The 22,179-nt window shown below is 49.0% G+C and overlaps 1 protein-coding gene across 1 annotated transcript in view; it reads right to left on the minus strand.

The window, feature by feature from the left end:
• GLG1 (golgi glycoprotein 1) overlaps window positions 1-22,179 on the minus strand; it is a 56,580-nt gene that overhangs the window by 13,073 nt on the left and 21,328 nt on the right. Inside the window, exons 5-16 of the mRNA XM_035337048.1 lie at window positions 17,602-17,805; window positions 17,018-17,089; window positions 15,188-15,371; window positions 13,145-13,359; window positions 9,244-9,365; window positions 8,503-8,604; window positions 6,383-6,536; window positions 4,584-4,721; window positions 3,181-3,267; window positions 2,077-2,139; window positions 1,291-1,404; window positions 820-908 (exon numbers count right to left, since the gene is read on the minus strand). Coding sequence (XP_035192939.1) covers window positions 820-908; window positions 1,291-1,404; window positions 2,077-2,139; window positions 3,181-3,267; window positions 4,584-4,721; window positions 6,383-6,536; window positions 8,503-8,604; window positions 9,244-9,365; window positions 13,145-13,359; window positions 15,188-15,371; window positions 17,018-17,089; window positions 17,602-17,805 — 1,544 coding nt within the window. The remainder of the gene's footprint in view (window positions 1-819; window positions 909-1,290; window positions 1,405-2,076; window positions 2,140-3,180; window positions 3,268-4,583; window positions 4,722-6,382; window positions 6,537-8,502; window positions 8,605-9,243; window positions 9,366-13,144; window positions 13,360-15,187; window positions 15,372-17,017; window positions 17,090-17,601; window positions 17,806-22,179) is intronic.

Consider the following 22,179-nt stretch of genomic DNA (forward strand, 5'->3'; position numbering starts at 1 on the left):
CTGTTGGATCACCACACCAGGGAAATTGACACCAAGGATCTAAACATAAAGTCCTTCGGCATCTACGGCTACTTCCAGCCTGGGTACAGCTCTGTACAGAGTAACTGGATCACGATTAACCCCCTGAATTGGATGATATCTAATTGGGGTCTAAATCAGCAGGTGCAGTAATATATTCCAAACCCCACCACACCCCCTGCCCAGCAAGACCTGCCCTCAAGTCACTGAGCACTTGAGAAAAGCCTTACTTAACCTCAGAAATGCATGATGAAGGTGAATACCTACATGGATGGCACTGCAAACCACTCTTGCGTTATGGGAAGGGCATCTCTGTCATAAAATGCAAATAGCCTTGCCACCCATGAACAGGATTGACCTTGTGTGTGATTTAGCCTTACATCGTTGGAGAAGGATATTAAAAACTTCCTCCTGAAATGAACGAGCCAGCTAAAGCAAGCGCAGTGTTTCCCTTTTCCAGCTCAGCAACCGAAACATTGGTGGCCTGTATCTCGGAGGATGAGGGATCTAGCAAGGATATAGAACACCCTGGGACACGCAGACCACGAGTTGTGATCGCTAGCTATTTTCAGAGCAAGAAAAAGAATAAAGAGGAAAGCTCATATGCAAGCGTAAAGCAGAAGTACTTTAAAAGAGGCAGGCAGTGCCTCTACCTTAAGCATCTGCAGAACAGTTACTAAGGAAGAACACAAAAAAATCAGCCTTCAGAGGAAGTCCAATGTTTTGTCACATCATGAAATATCTTGTAACTTTCTTACACATTTATACAATCAGGATGCTACTTAGTTAAGCACTACCTACTTTTTTTTGATGTTGGGGCAAAGTTTCAGCACATCCTCCTTGCAAGCCATTTTAAACTTGTACGAGAACCTAAAGTCTTTCATTTGAACCTGCAGGGGACAAAAGAAATTAGAAATTCTGGTCATCTGTAGGGAAAAAATAAAGTGCATGCTGCCTGAAAGGACACTTGTTGAATCACACAGTCAGCAAATGCTTTTGGTCACAACTTATCCACGTGGAAGCAACGGGGATGAAGAAGCTGGGACCCTGCCTACCATATGCCAGGGAGGAGGGCCTGGGGAGAAACCATCTCCAGAAGTGACCACTATGACCAGGCATGCAAGTACAATCGTCTGAACTTACAAAAGCAACTTCAATACAGTTAGAAATCAATCTCAGAAAAGGAAAGGGTTTCATAATTAGCTAATTCCTGTCAACAGCCTCAACACACACAACCCGTTCCCACTGATAGCATGGAAAAGCACTACTCACCAGCTGGAAATGAGTAACTCCGATGGCACATTTTTCGTTCATTTCCTTCTGGTGTTTGTTCTGTATTAGACACTCCATCAGGTCCCCAGAATCAATCTGGTTATCTGCAACCTCCTGAAGGACACACAAAAGGCTTAAAAAATGAGCTACTCCCTCCAAGTCATGATTTTATACACTCCTTTAGCCCACTGCGACTCAGAAATAATTGAGAGCAGTAGAATTTACAGCCTCACTCTCGTGAGCTTACACTCACCATTAACTGACCACGTAGCACACAAGCATTTATAGATACGGTTCAGAAAAGAATTGTCTCAGACACACGCGGGCTTTACACTCAGGAGAAAATAATGCAGGCTCAATGCTTACATGAAATATTACATTTAGGTGCCTCTACTGCTCTTTAACTACTCAATCCTAGAGCAATGTAAGAAGCTATTTCAGCAATGTGAGCAGCTGCACACAGAGGAGTGGCTAGACACACCGCTCGGGGCAAGGGGAAGGAAAAGCTTAATTTCCAATCTACTGTGAAGAGTAACTTTAAAATTGCCCTGTAATTGGAAATCTTCAATCTCCAGCTTTTGTGCTGGGGCTCTGACAACAGCAGAAGTACCATATGGAGCTAGGAATTCTTGTGTTGGTCTCCCCAGCCCCATCACAGACTTCAGTAACTGCTTACTTCTGATTTTACCTCTGGAGTGCAGAAAGGACGTCAAGAACTAATAATACAACCTCTAACCTTTCCCTCAGTGCTCTTTCCCAAAGATATTCAGACTGCTGAGCACTCACGTGACAGAAGGTCTGGATAATGGGCTCGCACGCTCTCATCAACAAGGCTTCGATTTGAATGTCCTGCAGAAAACATGCACTATTTCATTTTCACAGTAAATGGACAAGGAAAAAAGCTCTGAAAAAAAAAAAAACTGTCACAAGTCAACTGGAGCCAGTGTAGAGGGCCTTTGTTCGGCTGCAATTCAGCCAGCTCCACCCTTCAGTTCTGGAAATGCTAGAGTTCACCGCTGTCAGCAATGTGGCAAACGCACGACAAGCCTTCCAGACTAAGGGACAAGCTTGGCTCCCACAGATTAAAAACTCACTGCTTGGGTAATTTAGTCTGTCTCCTCCAAATCAGATATTGCAGCACCAGAAGGCACCCTACACTTGGGTAGGAGTTAAAAATTAATGGTAATTCTCAGCAAACCATTTTGTAACGCTGGAAGGAAGCATCCCCTAGGGCACAGTGTTGATGGAAGAGGTACAGGGAACAATTTGGTGCAGACAGTCAAACACGCAGCTTCCAAAAGCAAACAAAGCTGCCGACCTCACTGAAAAACCCTAAGCGACATATCTGGTAACGGCCTTCAAAATATTTGGGACCCAGGGGGAAGCTGCAACGCGGTACTCAAAATTATTTGCAAGTAGAACAAAAAGTGATGTCCCAGAAATGTTTTCCCCATCCCTGGAAGTGTTTAAGGCCAGGCCGGACAGAGCTTTGAGCAACCTGGTCTAGTGGACAGTGTCCCTGTGCCTGGCAGGGGGTTGGAATTAGCTGAGCTTTAAGGTCCCTTCCAACCCAAACCGTTCTATGATGTTTTGACTTGTACTAAAGGTGACTGGGTTACCTGCTCAAGACATCCTAGCTTCAGTGCCACAAGCTATTATGGGCTGGTGATGGCATTTCTCCTGCTTACAATCCTTAACTGCTGTTCAATTCTCCTCCTCAAGAACCTCGCATGAAAACTAACACTGTACAGGGTAAAAGAGATGGCCTCTGCTTAATCCCAGAAATGTGCATTTCTGCAGCTACCCTTTTTTTCTTTAACAGTGTCAAAATGATATTTTTAACTAGACATTCTCAACGCTCTCCTTAACTGCAGGCTGGAAACTGCTCACCTCAGACTCCAGCTCAGTAAGGTTTCCCACTATGTCTCTGCAATCAGACACCAAGTCGTCAAGATGGTCCTGAAGGCATTCCAGCTCCTATTAAAACAGACATTTCAGTGTGTGGTCTGAGAAATCGAGTTCAAAATTCACGCCTGAAAGTGCAACACGTATGAAACTGCCTTCCTTTTCATAAAGACATAAATCCCATTTAATGCTGCCCCTGCGACTGGCACTCATGGTTCAGGCTCCTACACCAGACACTCAGCACCATCTTCCTTCCTACCTTTGCCCCTTACAGTTTCATTTGGTGAAAAGAATCAGCAGTCCTGCAGCTTTACTTGTACAATAAACGGAGGATTACAGCCAAGATCCCCAGAATCTGCATCTCTGGCAGCAAGTGTTAGAACTGAAACGCTGTCAATACGCTGATCTTTCATTTCTCAAGGAGAAGCCTCCCAAAACAGCATATTATGTGAAAGCAGTTAACCAGTTGCTTTGAGCCGGTATCAGTATTTTCTTTTTGATTATTAACAGTTCTGAACATGGGGAACATTGTATTTTGCTATTTGATAATAACAGACTCGCTTAAAAAACCACAGTTTTCCTATTCAAATGAAAAATATGCCAACCATTTTTCTGAAGTTGTACCATTTGGCATGTTGCACAAACACACCGGTTTGAATTCCCCAAACTTGGTCCTGGTGGATTTTGTTTAGGTTTTGCTTTGTTTTACAGGGCAGCGGGTATGTGCAGGGCAGTAGCTGAGAGCACCCGTCTAAAACATTGCCTCTTGTTCTCAAAAGCCGCACGAGGCACTTTCACTTCTGGAATATCACATTTAGCTTGCCCTTTGCATAACCTTAATGAGGAGTTAATTACCCAAACTTCCAGACTGCGACAGACACTTCAAAAAGTCAATGGTGTATGCTCTGCTGCATCTGCTGTCAAACGGCTCCTTCCCTACAGCTATGCTAGGGCACAGCAATTTAACATGAAAGTATTTGTTGAAACTTTGTTAAAGAGCAGCAGATGTTAGTTCAGTTCTCTATAAACACAGGAAGCATGTCAGTATTTGCCAAATGGGAACGGGATGCAGTTTATGTGGGAAATGTCAAGCTCGTAATAGAGTATTACAAATAAGAGTCAGGGTGGGGTTGTTTCGATGTTAGCTGTCCCCTTTCCCCATCTCATTCCTCTCACGTTGCTGCAGCCGTGCTGTTGGTGCAAAGCTTCTTCAGACGACCTCAGTCTCAGCCTAGTGTCGTTTATGTTTCAAACCGCATGCATTTTTAATATAATCTTGGCTATAAAGAGACAACTAGCTGCGAGATGTTCCTTTATCCCACCCTCCTCATGCCCTTCCCACCCTCCCGGCTCTGAAGACGAGGCCGCTGTTGTACCGTGCACAGTACCTGCCCTGTCTCTGTCTTTTCACTGCACCACTTCCCCAGGTCTATCATGCACTTGTCCTGCAGGGCTGGGTCCAGCTTCACGTCCATGGCCCGCTGGTGGAGGATGCGCTGTACCTCCGCTCGGCACTCCCGCGATAGCTGCAGGGGGGGCAAAGAGCATTTAGCACACGGGGTCTCCAAATGTGCACGGCACAAACAGGACACTGCCGGGTGATTTAATTGGAATGATGACAGAATGCCAGGCCATCCGCAGTCCCAGGAGTCCTCCAGTGCTCAGCACGAGCCTGCTGGGGCCCACATGAGCAATTCAGGCTCTGGGATCTTGGAGTTTTGTCGCTGCATCCCGGATGGAGACGCCTTTCTTTCCATCAAAGGAAATTCAAATGCAAGATAAGGTTTGTGATGTCAAAACAGCAAAGGTCCCCAGATTACCTGTTGCATCTCCCCTTCGTTCAAAGCTACAGGCTGCTTAGGGAGAAGAAAGCCAGAATGGCTTTGGGTCCTCAGGACCAAAAAGGGAAGCCCAGCACAAGGCAGTGTAGTCCAGCTACAAATTCCTTTCGGCAATCCCCACTGCGGCACAACAGAGCCAGCAATTGTCAAAGACTGTCAAAGCTGAGGAACAGACTAACTGTAGAAAATTCAAGGGATACTGCTGCGGTGCTTGCCAGACCTCAAGTGCACCAGTCAAAGCTTAAAACGTTACTCACAACTTCCAGGGCTTTGGATCTTAGCTGGCATTTTACAGACAGCACTGCAAAAAGTACAGATACCACCTCTAATGAGCTTGCTTTCAAACACTAAATTTCAAAATGACAGCTGCTCCCTTGGCCTACTTTCTACAAGAAAAATACATTTAACAGCCTTTTCTCTCTGATATTATTTGCAGGGTGGCTATTGATTTCTTTGGTCAGCACTAATATAAAATGGAATTAAAAAGGCTCAGCTCAGCACGCTAAGCAAGTGCATTAAAAAAAATATTCCTACAAAGTGAGACGCTTTCAATCAATACTTGACCTCTGCCACAACAGACCTTTTATATCAAACTCTAGAAATTAATTTTTAAGCCAGCCCATTGTGTAACCCAACTCCTAGGGGCAGTGTACAGCACAGTGCCACAAGAAACGGAACGGGGTACCCAGCTGCTTTCAAGGGAGTGTCTTGGTAAAGGCACGAGAGGGCAGCAAACTTGAAAAGAGTAGCTCCGAACCCAGCCAACGTGATGATGGCGGATCTCCAGATTGCAGGGCAGCGAGTCAGATCCCTACTGTCTTCTTTAAAGGCAGCATAAGCACGTTTACCCGTACAGTACGCTCCAAAGAATTGAAAGCATGCTTTATATCACAAGAAGAGTTTAACAGACTGTAATCTGAAGTTGCACTCAATTCCAAACTTAATTAGAAACAGCCGAGGAAAGCTGGGCTTGGAAGGTCTTTTAGCATAAAACCAATTGTGTGGCTATGCTAGCTATCTGCAAGGAATCACGTTACACTTTGGAAGACGAGGGAGGACTCGCTGTGTCTGTGCAGACATTCACAAGGAGTTGTCAGCACAATTCCCCCTGGGGGCAATCGTCCCTTCTCGACGATGCCATACCAGAACAGTAACACAGACCTTCAGGGCATGCTCGAGGAGGAGCTGGGCATCTAAACTAGTGCAAGAAATGCCCGTGGTAAACACTTCTTACCAGCTTCTGAGAGTTCTTGCACTTGCAGCACAGCGAGTCCCACTTCCAGGTGCAGGCTACAACCAGCATATAGCACAAATCAAGCAGCAGGAGGCTGCAGGCCAGCACTCACCCTCCTTCCCTGCTCCTCAGTGCGGTAGGCATGCCTGTACAGGCAGGAGAACACCGCCCCTGGGGGCATCAGCTCGCTCGTCTCGTTCCAGCCGTGGGTATGGCACAGGCGGGAGGCGTCTCCCTGACACTTGCGGTACAGGACCGTATCCAACCTGCAGACAGAGAAGTCACCACTAGCACTTCCATTTCTGGGGCATCTCACACGCTCAAACCTTCAGCCTTTCTCATTCTGAAGTGCTTTTGAGGCAGAAAAATCCACCTCAAGGTTCATAAAACCACATCATTTAGCAGCAGCATCTAAGCAGCTGAACCCACTGGTGGCAAAATGCAGGACGCTCAGTTTGGAATCAACTCCCTAGTCTTGCAAAATGGAAGATCTCACACCAAGATCTCGAATTACAGATCAAATCTTCAATGCTGCTAGAAGTACCTCCCATTCTCTTCCACCTCATGTCAGCCAAACGCTGACACGTGGAAAAAAAGTCATCTCCTTGAGGTGCTGCAGCAGCAGCAAAGTAGGTGCATGCTGTGTTCTGCTCGTACAGTATCTTACATTCACCTTGCACTGCTGCCATTTTGAAACGCCAGTTTCACACAAATGAGTTAGATTAATTACTGTCTGCTCTGGATCTGTGCTAACTGAAGGCTCAGCGTCCCTTACTTTTGCATACAAGAAAACCGCAAGAGCAGATTTCTTAAGACAACGCCTACTTAGATTAAAACTAAGGGAGAGATTGCCAGCTTTCCAAAATGGAAACCTGATTTCTACAATGCTTTAAAGGTAAACATCCAAGTATACCAGTGGATGAAATTATACCGACGGTGATAAAAGTAGAAAGAAAACCATGAAGATTTCTCTTTTGAGCATCTACGCTTAGGCATCGAGTACAACAGTTCGTACCAGCCGTTTTCAGGGAACAGTGGTTAAAGAAGAAAGGTGAGCCAGCACTGCCCTGCCTGCAACATGAATTAAGATTATCTTTATTCCCAGCAAAATGCAAATACTCGTTTTTTCCTTCTTCCAATCAAAGTTTGGCTCAAATAATAATTACCGGATGGAAACGTGGCAGAGGCAGGAAAATCAGCGATGAAGGGGAAAAACAGGAGGAGGAGGAGGAAAAAAATTAAGTATCCTTGTCTAGCTATGGAGGCAATTATCGAGATGACTAAAGAAGCAGCCATGAAGCCTTAGGTTCTGTGGTCCGTGAAGCTTCATGAGTTTAGAAGCACAAGATCACAGAGCATATCAGCTCTTAACTAGCGGCAGCGCTGCCCACAGGTACCGCTGGGACTCAGATTTTCGTCACGTCTGATTTGAATGCCCTCTGCAGCAACTGCAGCCCACAACTTCTTGCCTTGTACTCCCCTCAGGGTCACTGAGAATTATTGTTCAACCTCTTGCAGAACCCCCCCCCCCATTTGATGTACTCCACTTCTTTACCTCTCAGCCTTCTTCAGAAGAAAAGCCAAACATTTATTTTTCCCTCATTGCTCCTGTGTAACAAATTTATGCCCCACTCGCAGTCATCTTAACCCACACAGGCACAGTGGGCTCTGCAGATATTTCAAAGCCCTGCTGTGTTTTGATGAAAAAGCTGTAGAAGTTGTGCTCCAAAGGGAATTATGTCCACTCTGCAGGCTGTAATCACACCTAGACAGTTTCAGACAAGGCAGAAGCAGGAGCAGGAGACCTCCTACAACCGCAGCACTGTTACACTTGGTAGCTTTTCCTAACTCCCCTTTTGTAGCACCCAGCAGATAAACCGGCTGCCTCCTACACATAAAGTGACCTTCAACTTCACCATGGCCAGAGAAACTTCTTTTAATGAAAGATGTGCTGAATTTCAGAGCTCAAACTCGAGGCACCTCCTAGGGTTGCACCGTTTCTTTTTAAGTGTAAAAAAAAAAGGCACAATTGGGCATCACCCGTACTTTTCCTCAGCAGCTTTTGCTTTTACTGATCTAGGCAGGTATTGATGCCCTACAGACCTGGTACAATTAGAAGCTCTCTCTCGTTTCACCAAGAATAAGCAATGCTGTTTTGCAAGGGATTCCTAACACATACAAACACTAAACACAAGCAGCAAGCGAGGACACAGTTGGCTTTACAGTACTCACTTCCAGTCACGAGATATAAAATACTGGAGCTCCAGGAGCCTATGCTCACAGTCCTCCACCATCTTCTCTGTATATAAGTGCTCCATCAGGCAAGACAGAATCCTGCAACCAGAAGAAAAACAGTTAGGCAAGGGATGCTATCATGCTGAGCTTCCTGGTAAGTCAGCATTGCCAAATCAGTCTTCCCAACAAGCAGCAGATAAAACACTCAAACCCAGTGAAGACGATCTTTCTCCTTCAAAAAGAGGACATCAAAAACATCTACATACCACATTTACACCCTCACACTTCCCCTTTTTAGTTATCTCAGCAAATCTGACACGTAACAAAACTGTAAGGAGTATTTCAGAGAGCCTGGCTCAGGAGATGATAACCACCAGGCCCCAGGATGGAGGAGCCGTTTGGCTCTGCAGCACGGGTTTGCTTAACCAGCCTTTCAAAGCTCCTTGCCTCTCTTTGTGATATTGCAAAAGACTTGTGTAGTAAGGGAAATTAGCACATTAAGCGTTACAAACGTAAGCCTGAGAGATCTATGTCAAAGCACAAAGCCAGCTCTGCTACAAGAGCACTGGACCTGCTTACACGGCAGGGAGGGAGGCAGAGCTTGGTTCACACCTCAGACCCTGGGGGAATCACAAAGACTCATTTCTGGCCAGGGTTTAGCATCTACACCGCTCAGCCACGCCGCCATCGTGGGTGCCCAACGTGACCAAGAGCCCGGTGTAACTGCGAGCCACCTACATGGGGTCCCCGGAGCGTATGTGCTTGCAGGCCGTCTGTATGACCGACTCGCAGGCCTCGTTCAGCGCGCGGTCGATGCGGTAATCTGCCCCGGGGTCGGTCTCCTGGATCAGCGTTTGAAGCTGGAAGAAAGAAATTGTGGACAGGACAACTTAGTGCAACGACCAAACCTGCAGCTTCCAGCACGGCCACTCCAGGCTGGTGCCACCGGGCAGGATCCCTGCTCTGCAGCTGCTTACTTTGTGCTCTGGTTAAAGCCTCGTGCTGCCAACCCAGGAGCGCGGTGCTGCCGGGCTCTGGCTGTGCTTAGCAAGCAGCCCAGGAGCGCTGGATGAGACCTGCCACACGAGCCAACCATTAACCCAGGCCACTTACATACAAGTGCAGGGAACACAACTGTAACATCTGAGTGCTGTTTCTGATCCATCCTGTGCCTTGATGGCAGCCGCATCCTATAAAGCTGACACCAGGCATGCAAATTTGTCACATTTCCATGGCTGTTACCTAAGCTGAAACGCAATTCAATGTTTAAAGTACAGCTGCCAAGCTACAAACAAAGCTGGAAAACATTTCGGAATTGTCTGGAGGACACAAGTTGCACTGAAATACGGGATGAAATGTCACACCCCATGCAGCAGCCTTTCCTCAGGGATGCTGCTCGAGCTTTTAGAAGCCAAGGGAACCACAATTAGATCTACGGGACAAAATTTATTAGTATAAACACAGAAAAAGCAGGGTGCCGGTTTTCCTTCTCCTTATCTACTTAGCTCTGGGGGAGCAGGCAGCTTTCTCGGCCATCACCAGCCCCGGCGCCGCAAGCCCTTCACCTCCCAGAGACCGACGAGCCGCAGGGCGAACCAGTACCATCATTCTGCAGGCAAACGTTTTTAGCTGACAAACTGGGAGCAAAAAAGGAGAGCTTGCTTGGAGGGCAGCTGCACGCGGACATCCAATGGTCGGCACCGTTAGCATCCTGACACCTACCCAACAATTTTGTCACTGCCCGACCAGATCCAAAGCACAGCTGCAATTTTATCCTCCAGCTTCCACAGCCTGCACCTAAACGCCATCCGGCAAGCCTTCGGAAATGGAGAAAGCCCTCAGCCTGGAGAAAAGGAAAGCTGGCACTATTTATCCAGCAGGAAGCTTGTGACCAAGACAGAGCCCACGACGCCTGGGAGGAACACCAGGTCTTCTGCAGCTCAGCCCTGGCTGAAGTTTCTCTTTCCCCAGGATGCAGGCAGCTCGGAAGAGCACTGCCTAGCAGGCACGGACTGTGGGGTCAAAAATTCTTGGGGTATTTTCAGAGCAAACAGACGCTGCATGTGGGACACTGGTCCTGCTCCGTGTCAGAGGTTCACGTAAAGTGGGACCGGGTGCGATACGGGAGCTCCTCCCTCGAGGGAGGATGGAAGAATAAAACCTCAAACCTGACATTTTAAAGTTTAAGGTAAATTACACTGGCAACGTTTCGGAGGTACCAGCTCGCTTCCAAGCCTCCGTACCTCGCCATGCTGTCTGGGGCACGACCGCAGGATTCCCAGCCCTAATTCCCACCCCAGTGGGAAATGCAAAGCTGGGAGCCAGTGCCCTGGCTGCAAGGAGAGGAATATTGGCCCCGGTAACAGGAGTGAGGGTTTTACAGAAGCTTCTCCCCTCCACAGCTAACCCTGGCCGCTGAGAGCAGCTGGATAAGCTTTGTAATCCTCAACTTTCAACTGACTTGGAGCTAAATTCAGTTAAGTATTGATTTATTAGCCACATTAGGAACTGAAAGCAGGGGTATCTGCCCTTTTAGCCGGGATTACGGTCTTACATGCTCAAGGGACTAAACAGAAAAACGCACAAAGGCCAGAGCAAGAGCAAAGCCACTTATTTGCGGGGCAAATCCGAGGTGTTTGCTCCCCCAAAGCAACACGGAGCTTGCTTTACGTGGCAGGATGTGCTCCAGGAGTTCTACCTCCTTTGAGAGGATTTTTTCCCCATCACAAAATGCAAAGGCCCACAGAAGCACGCCGATAGCACGCGTCTCCTCACTGAGGGCAAGGAACCTTTTATGAACAATTTGAGGGCTTGTCGTTGTTCTGGGCAGATGGGCAACATCCTCCTCTGTAAGGCAATGCAAGCAGAACGACGCAGGTCAGTCAAAGAGAAAACAGGTCCAAGTTGGACGCTTCCATCCCCGTTTCCTCTGGCAAACCGTGCGGGCAGGAGCCTGGCCACGCAGCACCTGCAGCGGGGGACTGCAGGATGGGCCCCACTGCCCCGGGCTAGCCAAGGGACCAGTGCGTTATCAGCGATACCTAACGATGTTAATAAGGCACCGGGACAAGGCTGGGACGCTCCAAGTACAAAAACCAATGTCTGGAGACGGACCCCACGCAGCTTTCCAACAACGTTCCCCTCCCTGCAAAGTTACCATAGGAAGTAAAAGCGGGGAGCTCGTTCCAACACAATAAATCCAAACGGAACAAAAGCGGGGACAGCAGAGACAGCCACACCAACCCAGCCAGCACCACTCACAAACAGATCTGCCAACTATTTGGCACCTCAGCAGTTGTAGGTAGCTCTACAATAGCACTATGCCAGACCCCGGGGACCAGAACACTGGAATGTTTATTTTATCCTTGCAATCATCTCTTTTCTTTTGCCCACAAAAGTATGAATAAATTAAATCACATTTCATAACAGCAGCGTTCAGTTTGCTCATGTTGCCTCTGGCAGAGACCACTACAGAGGTCACTCCACATCAAGGGGAGCCGTTACCAAGCCCAGCTGTGGCACAAACGTACTGCACAAAAACGCAGCAGTGGCTTCATTGGAAGGGAACCAAAACCAACATCCTTCTAGATTTACACAAACATCTTTTCCCAAAAGTCTGAAATCTCCTCTCAATTTGGGGGCTTTCCTGCCTCGACTGAAGACTTACTCTGAGCATGCACTTCATGATCTAGAAGTTACTCCCGAGAACCAACTCCTGATAATTTCCAGGTACCCGAAGACTGAGGCTGCAAGTTCAGGATCCATTTAAAATTTCATTACAGAAACATCCTATGCCTTAAAAAAAAAGATATTCATTTCTTTGACAACACGCACAGCTAACGTTTAGGATAGCATCAGTGGCAACATTTTGGCCCCAGGCTTTAAAGTACATCTACAGTGGAAATGGACTGTGGAGGCTCCACATATTGCGGGAGGTCAAGAGCATCCATCTCCCAAACTCCTACATCAGCAGCAACACGCCTCAGCCGCTGTCTGCGTTGGTGTCACTCTTCCAGACTCATCTCACATACATGGGGCTGAAGGGTCATTAAAAACAGGATGAAGTATGAAAACATGACACCATGTTGAGCAGCACTGATGAGCTGGGAAAAGTATTAAATAATCACTTTCAATTTAAAGAGACTACAGACAGGACACAACTGGGCCAATATTAATTTTTTTAAAAAGGCAAAAAAGAATCAGCCTGTTTTAAAAAGGTATTTTGGAGAAGAATGACCACATGCTTCCGTGGCTGCAAGTTCCATGTCCATCATTCAAGATCAAATAGGAAAAATAAAATTAAAAAATACTGAGTGGGGAGTTTCTTTGAGAAGATTTGGAACATTTCCAACAACAGGAGGAAAAGGGAAGGAGAGGGAATGTTTTAAAATATAAGGTTTCCCTACAACTTACATCCAGGACAGAATTCCACGACTCGAGAAGTGCTGGAGATCAAATACAAAATCCAGAGCAACACAACTCAGGTTGGATTTTTTTGAGAAAAAAGCACTGCTGACGTGCTGCTAAATACCAAAGTTATACTTCCTACCACGGTAACAGGTGGTCGACAGGCAGGTCACTGCCCTTAGTGCTTTACCAGCCCAGCGCCCCAGACCCGAGGTGAGGAAAGCCCCCTTACCGCCTGCTGGCAGTTGAGCCCGACGTTGCCCTTCTCTCCCCGCACCACCTTCATCAGGCAGTGCAGCGTGCGCCCTTTGCGGTGCAGGCCGGAGCAGTGGTGCTCGATCTCCCCGCGGCAGCTGAGGATGATCTCGGGGCTCAGGGAGAAGTCCTCCATTAGCATGCGCCGGTAGTCCAGCATTTCGCCCTGGCACTCGCTGCTCACTTGCCGACCTAAGTCAAGAGAAGAGGACGAGATTTAGTCCTGGTGCCCTTCTCGACATGGATTCTTTGGGCTACCGTGATGCTGGAAGGACAGGGACAGCACCCACACGCTGCACAAATCCTGATGGCAACCAGCGTGCCACAGCAGGCACGCTGGGGACTGGAGCAAGCATTGCTGTGGATCCTCTCATTTCAGTGAACCTGCCAGATAATCGTTCTGTGGATAAAAAACAGTTCTGCAAAGATGAGAATACTACGTTGGATCCCACAGTACGGGAGCTGCTTTTGAACAGCAGCTGAAAACGCTCAGCTCATCTGCAGCATGGGTTATCTGCCGCCTGTACACTCGAGTGTGCGCTTTTAACACCAGGAATGGAAGTCACCTCTGGTAATTTACCACCTTGATACGTAACTGGGGGAGGAATCTGTCTGGGCAGCATGTTAAATGCTTTCTCCAAGGAAAGGTTTTCTAGAGCAACAGCACAGACGTGCTCAGGAAGCCAAAAAAAAAAAGAACACATTACCAGGAGAACACCCTGAGTGTCTAGCTAACCAACGGTGGCACAAAATATACCTTTAAAAATGCTTACATCCGCTATAAGCCCTCCTACAATCCCTTGTAGATAGGTTGTTTTGGGAATCAAGAGGAACGCGATGGCTTTTCCTGTGCCCTACCCCAGCCTCCCACCACGCTCTATTCACACGGGCACAGCTCCCCACTAATGGAGGCCCGACACCACCGCAGGGCCTCCCAGGCACTATGATACAAATAGGTGGGGGGGGGAGGAATAACAAATGTTCCTCCGGGCTGTGCGTCATGCGTGAGCCGCACCGCAGAGCCTGCTCTGCTGTGGAAGCCGAAGTCAGACACTGAACCGAAGTTTTCAGTCAATCAGGAAAACACCTGCCCTACTGCAGGCTGAGGAAGAAAACTCTTCTGCAAACAGCACACATCATTTCCACATCCATCAGAAACGACGAGTTATTCAAACTCGCAAATGCAGGCTGCTTGCAGGGGTACAGCAGCCTTCCCCTCCTGTGCCAGAGGCACTGCAGCACGCAGCCACGCCGCTGAATCATAAAGCACCAGCTGCACGCCAGGGGAAACACAAACACTTCTCCAGTGCAGATCTATAGGATTAAAACATGCCATTTTTACACATTATGGCAACCTCGCTGAGAACCTTTAACGTGGTCTTGCTGTAAAAGGGGGGCCTGTAATGCCTTTGGGACAGCCACTGGTGTTAAGTTAGTGTAAGCTGGAGATGTCTTAAGCGTACAAAGAATGTTCTCACACTTATCATCCCTCTATGCAGCATAAACTAGGGAAGGGGTACAGAAATCAAGGCTTTTACCCAACCTACATAACTGTAGAGGAAGAAACATTACTTACAAGAGGCACAGGATTACGTGGAGGCATGGGATTGAGCCCTGTCTTTCCTCGAGTGGTGATAATCAAGTTGCCTATTCTGTGTTTTAAACTAGCACCATAGTTAATGCTTACTACAAGAGGGAAAAAAAAGCTGTCTGAGTCCGTAGTGAATAGAAGGATTTGCAATTACACATCAGTCCAAGGGGGATTTGCTATTTTGCATTTTAAACTTCTTGCCTAGGCAATAGAAGCCAGCGTCAGAGGTTTACTCGGCTATCCTCATCCTCAAAACACCACCAAACAAAGTGTTGCGATGAGGAAACCTGCCTTTGGAACAGAGTTTGATGGGAGGTTACTTGGAGGAGGTGACCACAACTAGGTGCTGAAGCTGCTAGTTCAACGTCCAAGAGAAACTTTTAACATCAATACCCCACAAGTGGCATCTCTCGGGTCAGCTCCGCTCACCTCTGTGCACGGCCGACTCCAGGCACATCAAGAGGTAGGAAAGCCTGGCCTCCCGGGAGCGGGGAAGGTTCTCCACGTTGCAGCGGTATTTCTTCAGGTCGCTCTTGCAGGACTTGGCCAGCGAGTAGCTGACTTTGTAGTCCTGGGCGATCAGCTTCTGGCGCGTGGTCAGCGCGTCACGGCACTGCAGGAGACAGGGTAGCTGGATTAGCTTCCACGTGGCACAGCAGAGCTGGGTGCTGCTGCTTAGGCTTCAGGTGGTGTTTTAAAAAGACTAAAGCTCTACAATTCACGCAGTTAGGCGGGACTGCAGTTAAATCTGGTTCTGCTCACAGAAGCCGGGTAGTTAACAACCCACACAGGTCGACGGGCCAAGGGTTTTAAAGGCTCACTTTTAAGGGATCGCTTCTTCAAACTGCACATTCATCCCGCTGTCTGGGAAAGGCGCTGGCTGAGAGCATGACTCACTCCAGTAACTGAGATCAGTCGCTGACATTTATCCCAGCTCTGGTACATGCTCGCCCCGTGCCCTCAAGGAGCAACTCTTCCCAGTCCCATTTACAGAACAGCGGGCTCTGGGGATTTGTGCCATCAGACGACAGCCTGGTCCGATCCCAGGAACTTCTACCCATTTTCCCACAACTGGTGGGACTTGCAAGGATGTGCTGTGCCCGAACCTGAACCCAGGAGCTGCAAGAACAAGCCTTTAAGCTTCCACAACACCAACGACTTTGCCCTGGCAGCCACAAGAACGACAGCAGATTTTGTGCCCCTCCTGCTCGGCAAACCGCACCCTGAGAGCACCCAGCTCCCTCCTTCCCAATCATCTGCTGCAGCTCTGTCTGACCTCTCGACACCCTGTATCCAGACCTTACAAAGCCAGGCAGCTTAGGGTGGAAGAGACCCCGCAAAAACAGTCTCTGTACAACCCAAAACGGGCTAAGCAAAAAGAGCAACCCACTTCGGTAACCTGTTTGTACAGAACGAAGCCTTTCAAGCCCTCGGGGATTACTCCCTCAGCTTTGGATTTGTTAATTGGAACTAAGCTTTCAGGCGGCTCATGTGTTTAAAGAAAAGAGTCTGAAAATCCCAGGCCTCTGAACTGGGCTTCTTCAGCAGAGCTTCTCCAAAGAAGGCCTTACAGATGCCCAGCTTGGTATCCCTTCAGTTGATACAATTCCTTTTAATTCCCAAAATGCTGCTGCTGCAGGAATCACTGAAGGCACCGCTGCCTTCCTCAAACACCTGCGCTGACACAGCTGCAAACAAACCGTGTTCAGGGCTGACTTTCCAGAACAACTTTGGTGTTGTTGCAGAGCGCATCCTCAGGATTAGCGCAAGGAGAACTTCCCCAACTCAGCTGTGCCTCTCCCATGCACTTCCCTACCTCACAGGCAGCCTCCTAAAGCCTTGAAAACTAAAACAGACGGCTTCCCGTGCCAAGACGTTTGGTCACTTTGTTTCTGACGTGCACATGATGAGAGCATTTACCAAGGCTTATACCCACCGCGTGGCAGCTTCTACATCCAGCACTTAAATCACAGCGCTCCCACTTCAGCTCCGAGCTTCCCTTCCCCAATTACCTTCCCAAAAGCTTTGATTTATTTGAGTCCTTCAACTTTAAAGGCTGTAACTCGAACCCAATTAATCCAAGCTATCAGCATGTAGCTGGGAACACAAGCCTATCCAGCATCTGTTGGAGCGGTCGGCTATCGGACCACGGAGGTGACGGATTTCCCCCAGCACGGGAAAGGAATAACGGAGCCTGGGCTGACAAAGGACCCGATGATTTCTGCACTAAGGATGTGTCTCCCTGAGACAGATACCTACCTTCTCACTCATTGATTCCTCAAACTTGTGGTTAAAGAGGCACTTGTAAACTCGGCCTTCCCCAGCCTGAGTCTGTGAAGCAGAACAGCAATATTTACCGTTAGAGATAGGGCAGCGAATGCTTAATGGGCAGGTAAACCACACCAGGAGGGATTTCTTTTTTAACCCAGAAAGATGTTAAAGTTAACATTTCCAATGACAGTGATGGCTTCAGTACTATTTTCTTTTCTAAAATCTGATCACATTCAACCCCCTTTTAGCGAGTAGCCCATCAGCAGCCAAAAGCTAACTCTGACTGAGCACCACTCACCTCTGCTGCCTCCTCCCCGCTCGGGAGGCTCCGCTCCCCTGCACACCCTCCGACGCCCCCTCAGCCTGTTAAGCCACTAAAAATAACGCCTGTTTGCTGGGCAGGTGAAATCCATACCAGATTTATTGCAAAACGACAGCTCCAAGGCGCCTGTTTGCAGTACGACATGATCTTGCTCAGGCTCCGCTCTAACATTTCATTCCCATTCCCAACTCATTCCATTTTTTTTTATTTATTTTTAACGCCGAAGGGAAGGCTGGAGGAAACTACTCACGTTTTCACAAAATCTCTCTCTGTCGTCCCGGCAGGCGAAGTAGAGGTGCCGGTCCAGGTGGAAGTCATCGGAGGAGAGCTCGGCTACCCGAAGAATGGCCTTCTTGCACTGATCGGACACCTGGACCCGGGGATCCGTCTCCTCCGCCTCCTTCACCAGGCCTTTCTCCAGGCACGCCACCACCTCCCCTTGCGAGTGGGCATCCTGCACGGAAAGAGCACGAGAGCATCGTTACCCCAGCACTCACACAGCCCAGCGACCCGTGATGCTGGATTAGCACCGTATAAATTCAGCGACAAACGAACCACCTACACACAGAGCTCGGAATTAACAGCCACAGAGGCAGCAGCCGGTGCCTGCCCTGTCCCCACACTTTATATATTTCCGTCCTGAGGGTCACCGTGCCGCTCCCCCTGGCCGGGCTCTGGGTTTGGTTCCGTGGGACTTAACGGGATTGCCACCAGTCGGAGCGGTTCACCAAGGCAGCCGAATTACCTCTCAGCCCACACGGCTCTCTCTTGCCATGGCAACAGCAAGTGCCAGCATCATGCTAACAACATCCTGGGGGGAGAAAAATCAGGGTTTCTCCATGCCGAGGCAAGCCCCCGCGTTGGGTGGTGGTCATTGGTGACGTTCAACACCGCGCTCCAAGGCCACTGTCCGGCAAGCCCGAGGGAGCCTGAAGACAACGCGGGTCCACGACCAGAGAATAAACAGAGCAAGGAAGAGGCAGCACGGGGCTGATGAAGGCTCCTGGGCCCTTCCTACGTTTTCTGTGTGTTTAGGAGGGGAACCACGCCCCCCCGATACCTCCATGGGTCCAGTTTCTCAAAAAACAAGAACGCTTCTGGAACAGATTTCAAGGCTTCCGCACGTTTTTCCTGCAAAGACAACCTCCTGTAACTCCAGTTCCCTACTTCACGCCACCCTGAGATGAGAGGACATTGCCACGAAGCTCATGTTGGGCAGGCAAAGGGTACAACAAGCTCTGAGTGTCTGCATGCACCCGAGCCACCGAAGCTGGCACTGCAGTGACCGCTCAGGGCCGGCTCTCCGGCTCACGCTGCCACGTCGGCGCATCCCCTACGGCCGCGGCAGCACGAGTAAGGGACCCGCATCCTTAAAACGTGACCATAACTACTCAAAGCCAAACAACTCTCCCAAAACTTTGTTCTGCCCTTCCTCCTCAGGCGGGCAGCCTTCAATTCCCGTTTTAATTCCGCCCCGCTGGGAGCACAGGCGGAATCAGCCCGTTGAAGTCATCAACAAACACCCAGCTGCACCAGCAGCTTCAGAGGGCTAAAAGCAGTTTTCTTCTTAAAAAGCAGAAAACCCCAAAGCCACACTCCCCAACCCCCTGTGTTTGTTTGCTTTTTCCCTGGAGTGGGAGCTGGCCAACTGCTCACGCTGGCCAGGAATCAGCGGGATTGAGGAAATTCATTATATATCATCAGCTGTTTTAGGGCTGACCCTAAAAGCAACCTGAGCAGCGTTAGAGGAGCGCGCCCACCGCATGACTTCAATTTGCCGTTTGCCCGTAACCACGGCAAACACAAACTCTGTTCCACAAATCCTCGTGGTCAGCCCGAAGCAGGGATTACAGACAGGGGCTGGCAAGAGCCAACGGGGGAAAGAACCGCTTCCAGCTCCCCGGCAGCATCCTGCTCCAGCCCTGGTGAGGGTCCAGGGGTCCCTGACTCACCTGCAGCTTCGCCCCGCAGGCCAGAAGGAGGGCTCTGGGCAGGCTGCTCCTGCTCGGAGGGGCAGAAGTTGCCAGGTTTCTTCCAGCGTGGCCAATGGTCACGCTACACATGGAATTAAACCGATTTTAACCAGCGAGAAGAAACCTGGTTTACAGATGCAGGACACTGGGTGCTTACTGCTGTGTTTCCAGGACACTACGTTGTAAGAAATTCATTGCACCACTTCGCAAACCATTTCTGCATCGGGGTACATCACCTTGCAGTGCTAGCCACCCCGTGCTGCTGCCCTGCATGAGAGCAGGTTTCAAACACACCAGAGTTAAATCAGACCCACGTACAGGTCAGCAGGGCCAGCTCCTGCCAGGTGCAGTCCTGTCCTCTCCTCCCTACCTCCACACATCCACGTGCCCTGTCTGGGAGACCCATCCAAGTGCCCTGGGTGAGCAGGGCCGAGCACTCGTGCTGGATTTCGGCCACCGCGCTCCTTCGAGAGGCAGCCCCAAGTTAGGTCCCTTTATGCAGGTCCTGGCTACTTCATGCGAAGGCACCGCGCTGCTGGTCGAGGGAAGAACGCGGGCAGGGCTCGGAGGATGTGATTTGGAGAAAAGTCAGCTCAATGACTTCAGGCTGAAGGAAGCAACCTGAGCTTTCAAAGCTTAATTAAGGTAAACGCTTGAATGCCCAGGCCAGCCGAACATCACTAAGCACAGAACACGAGCTCCTGGCAAGGTGAAGGGCCACCAGCTTACTGTATCTGTGCCATGGATCCAAAAGGCGTAAAAAAATCCCACTCAGGTGTACGCTTGTTGCCTTACCGAAGTGCATTCTAACTTCTCTCAGCTTTACGAGTCTTAAATACAGCATGAATTAGCCTGTAACTAAAGACTGCACCCCAGGAAGCTGTTCCTCTCTCCGACACCCGGCTGCCAAAAAACCTCCACCTTACGGCTGAAGACCGCCGAGCTTTCTCCCCAAGTCAGGACTCCCCAAAACTGCTGCAGGGACTGACAGAGCCTAGGCTTCATTTCTCCAGCGCAGTATCGAAATACGAGAGATCAAATGTAAAAAAAAAAACACACTTCAAACTGTTGCCTCATCGCTGTCATTCTGAAAGAATTTCACTCAGAAGATGCAAAGATCCGTTAAACATCCGAGATAATTATCTAGGATGGGGTGTCTCGAAACTCTGAGTCATTTCTTCAAACGATGTGTTTAGACCCACAAAGGGTACCAACAACTTCTCAATATTGTCCCATGGCACTTGAAGCCGCAGAAAAATGGAACTAAATTCTAAACGTGCCAGAGCAAACCTCCCTTCAGCACCGTGCTTTGAGAGATTTTAATTCTTCTGGCCAGAATTCAACCTCTGGGTGTGTGCCTTGGGGACAAAACGGAATTTTAAACACCTCATTTCTTGCTACTCATTCCCCCTCCAGAGCCTAAAACAGTTTAGGCTTTGCAATCCCTGTTTATTTTTTCTCATTTTCGGGAGCTCCCCCGGACAGACTTTATTCTGCCTGGGACCCGGCACCCGTCGAGCTCAGCTGTCCCAGCTGCACACCTGCAGAGATGACCTCGGAAAGCGAGCAGATAGGAGTACAACAAGTGGCACACAGGAGGGAAAACATAACCTGCCTTATCTGCACAGCACCGTGCTCCGAACAGCCAGGGGCAGCCCTGGGAACGCAGCAGCCTCTGCGCCCAGCCCATCTATCGAAGCTCCCCCGTGGTGCTCCACGGGGCTGATTTGCAGGGATTGCTCGTGAGGAGGTGTCTCCCAGCCCTTCGGCTGGCAGCAGAGCCTCCTTGCAGCGTACCGTGTACATGAGACTGAAGGTACTGGACTTCAGTGCAGTACCCCTGGGGAACCAGGGACAGCGCGAGAGCACCCACGCTCACAGCATTTAGTGGGGGAAACAGCAAGAAAACGATGGTCTCCTTGAGGGTCTCTTCTGGGAATCTGAAAAATACTGTTACCTGGCAAAGAGCTACAACAGGTGTACCCTTCTGTCCCCTTCATTGTGAGCAATAATCAGCTCCAGCCTGGACATCCTGGAGAAACCCGAATGAGCACCAGGGCAGCTACACGCTAGCGTTAATTGGATCCAAGCCCCTGAATTGCTGGGAGTGGGAAAGCAGCGAGCTCGTTCTGACAGGCAGCTCGAGGAGAAAAGCTCGGTTACAATTCCTGATTTCAATTTCAAATTAGATTCCTATCGCATGAAGACAAAGCAGGCTCTGAATGCCAGGAGACCAAATTCAACAGAAAGCACAACAGCCAACTGGAAAGGTGACCGAATCTGCTCCGAAACATTTCTCCAGGAACTGGGAAAAAAAAAATCCACAACCCAGGCACGCTACGAAACTTAATGCTTTCAAGTGACACTTGTACAACCTTTCTTCTACATCCTGCAAAATGAATTCTACAATCAGACTGAGACTTCCAGGCTGCACTTCTCTGCTCTTAGAGAAGAGAAAGCCAACAAGAGAACGTGGAAGAGAAAGCGCAGAAAGCACTACATCACAAACAACAGAAGCAGCAGGAACAGAATTCAATTAGGAAATAAAAAAGCTGAACTAAAGGAAGGATAGAAAAGGAAGATGGTTAGCTAGCAGAACAGCTTCAAGAATACCTATCGAGGGGCCTTTTACAGGTAAAGCAGCCCGTCTGCCCCAGCTACGATGATGAAGCTGTCATAGATAACGCTGCAGCCCATGAGCAGCCTGATGTGGGTGCAGTTAGCGTCTAGCAGCGCTTATCTCCATAAAAACGAGACGCATCTCTTCCCTCATCTTTCTCCTCAGGTGTCCAGATCCCATTTATTAAATTCGCAGCTATGTTCAGTCACACAAAAGGCTAACGACTGTTTCTCTC

The sequence above is a fragment of the Oxyura jamaicensis genome, chromosome 11, assembly GCF_011077185.1.
Source record: "Oxyura jamaicensis isolate SHBP4307 breed ruddy duck chromosome 11, BPBGC_Ojam_1.0, whole genome shotgun sequence".
In the NCBI taxonomy this organism is placed as follows: Eukaryota; Metazoa; Chordata; class Aves; order Anseriformes; family Anatidae; genus Oxyura; species Oxyura jamaicensis.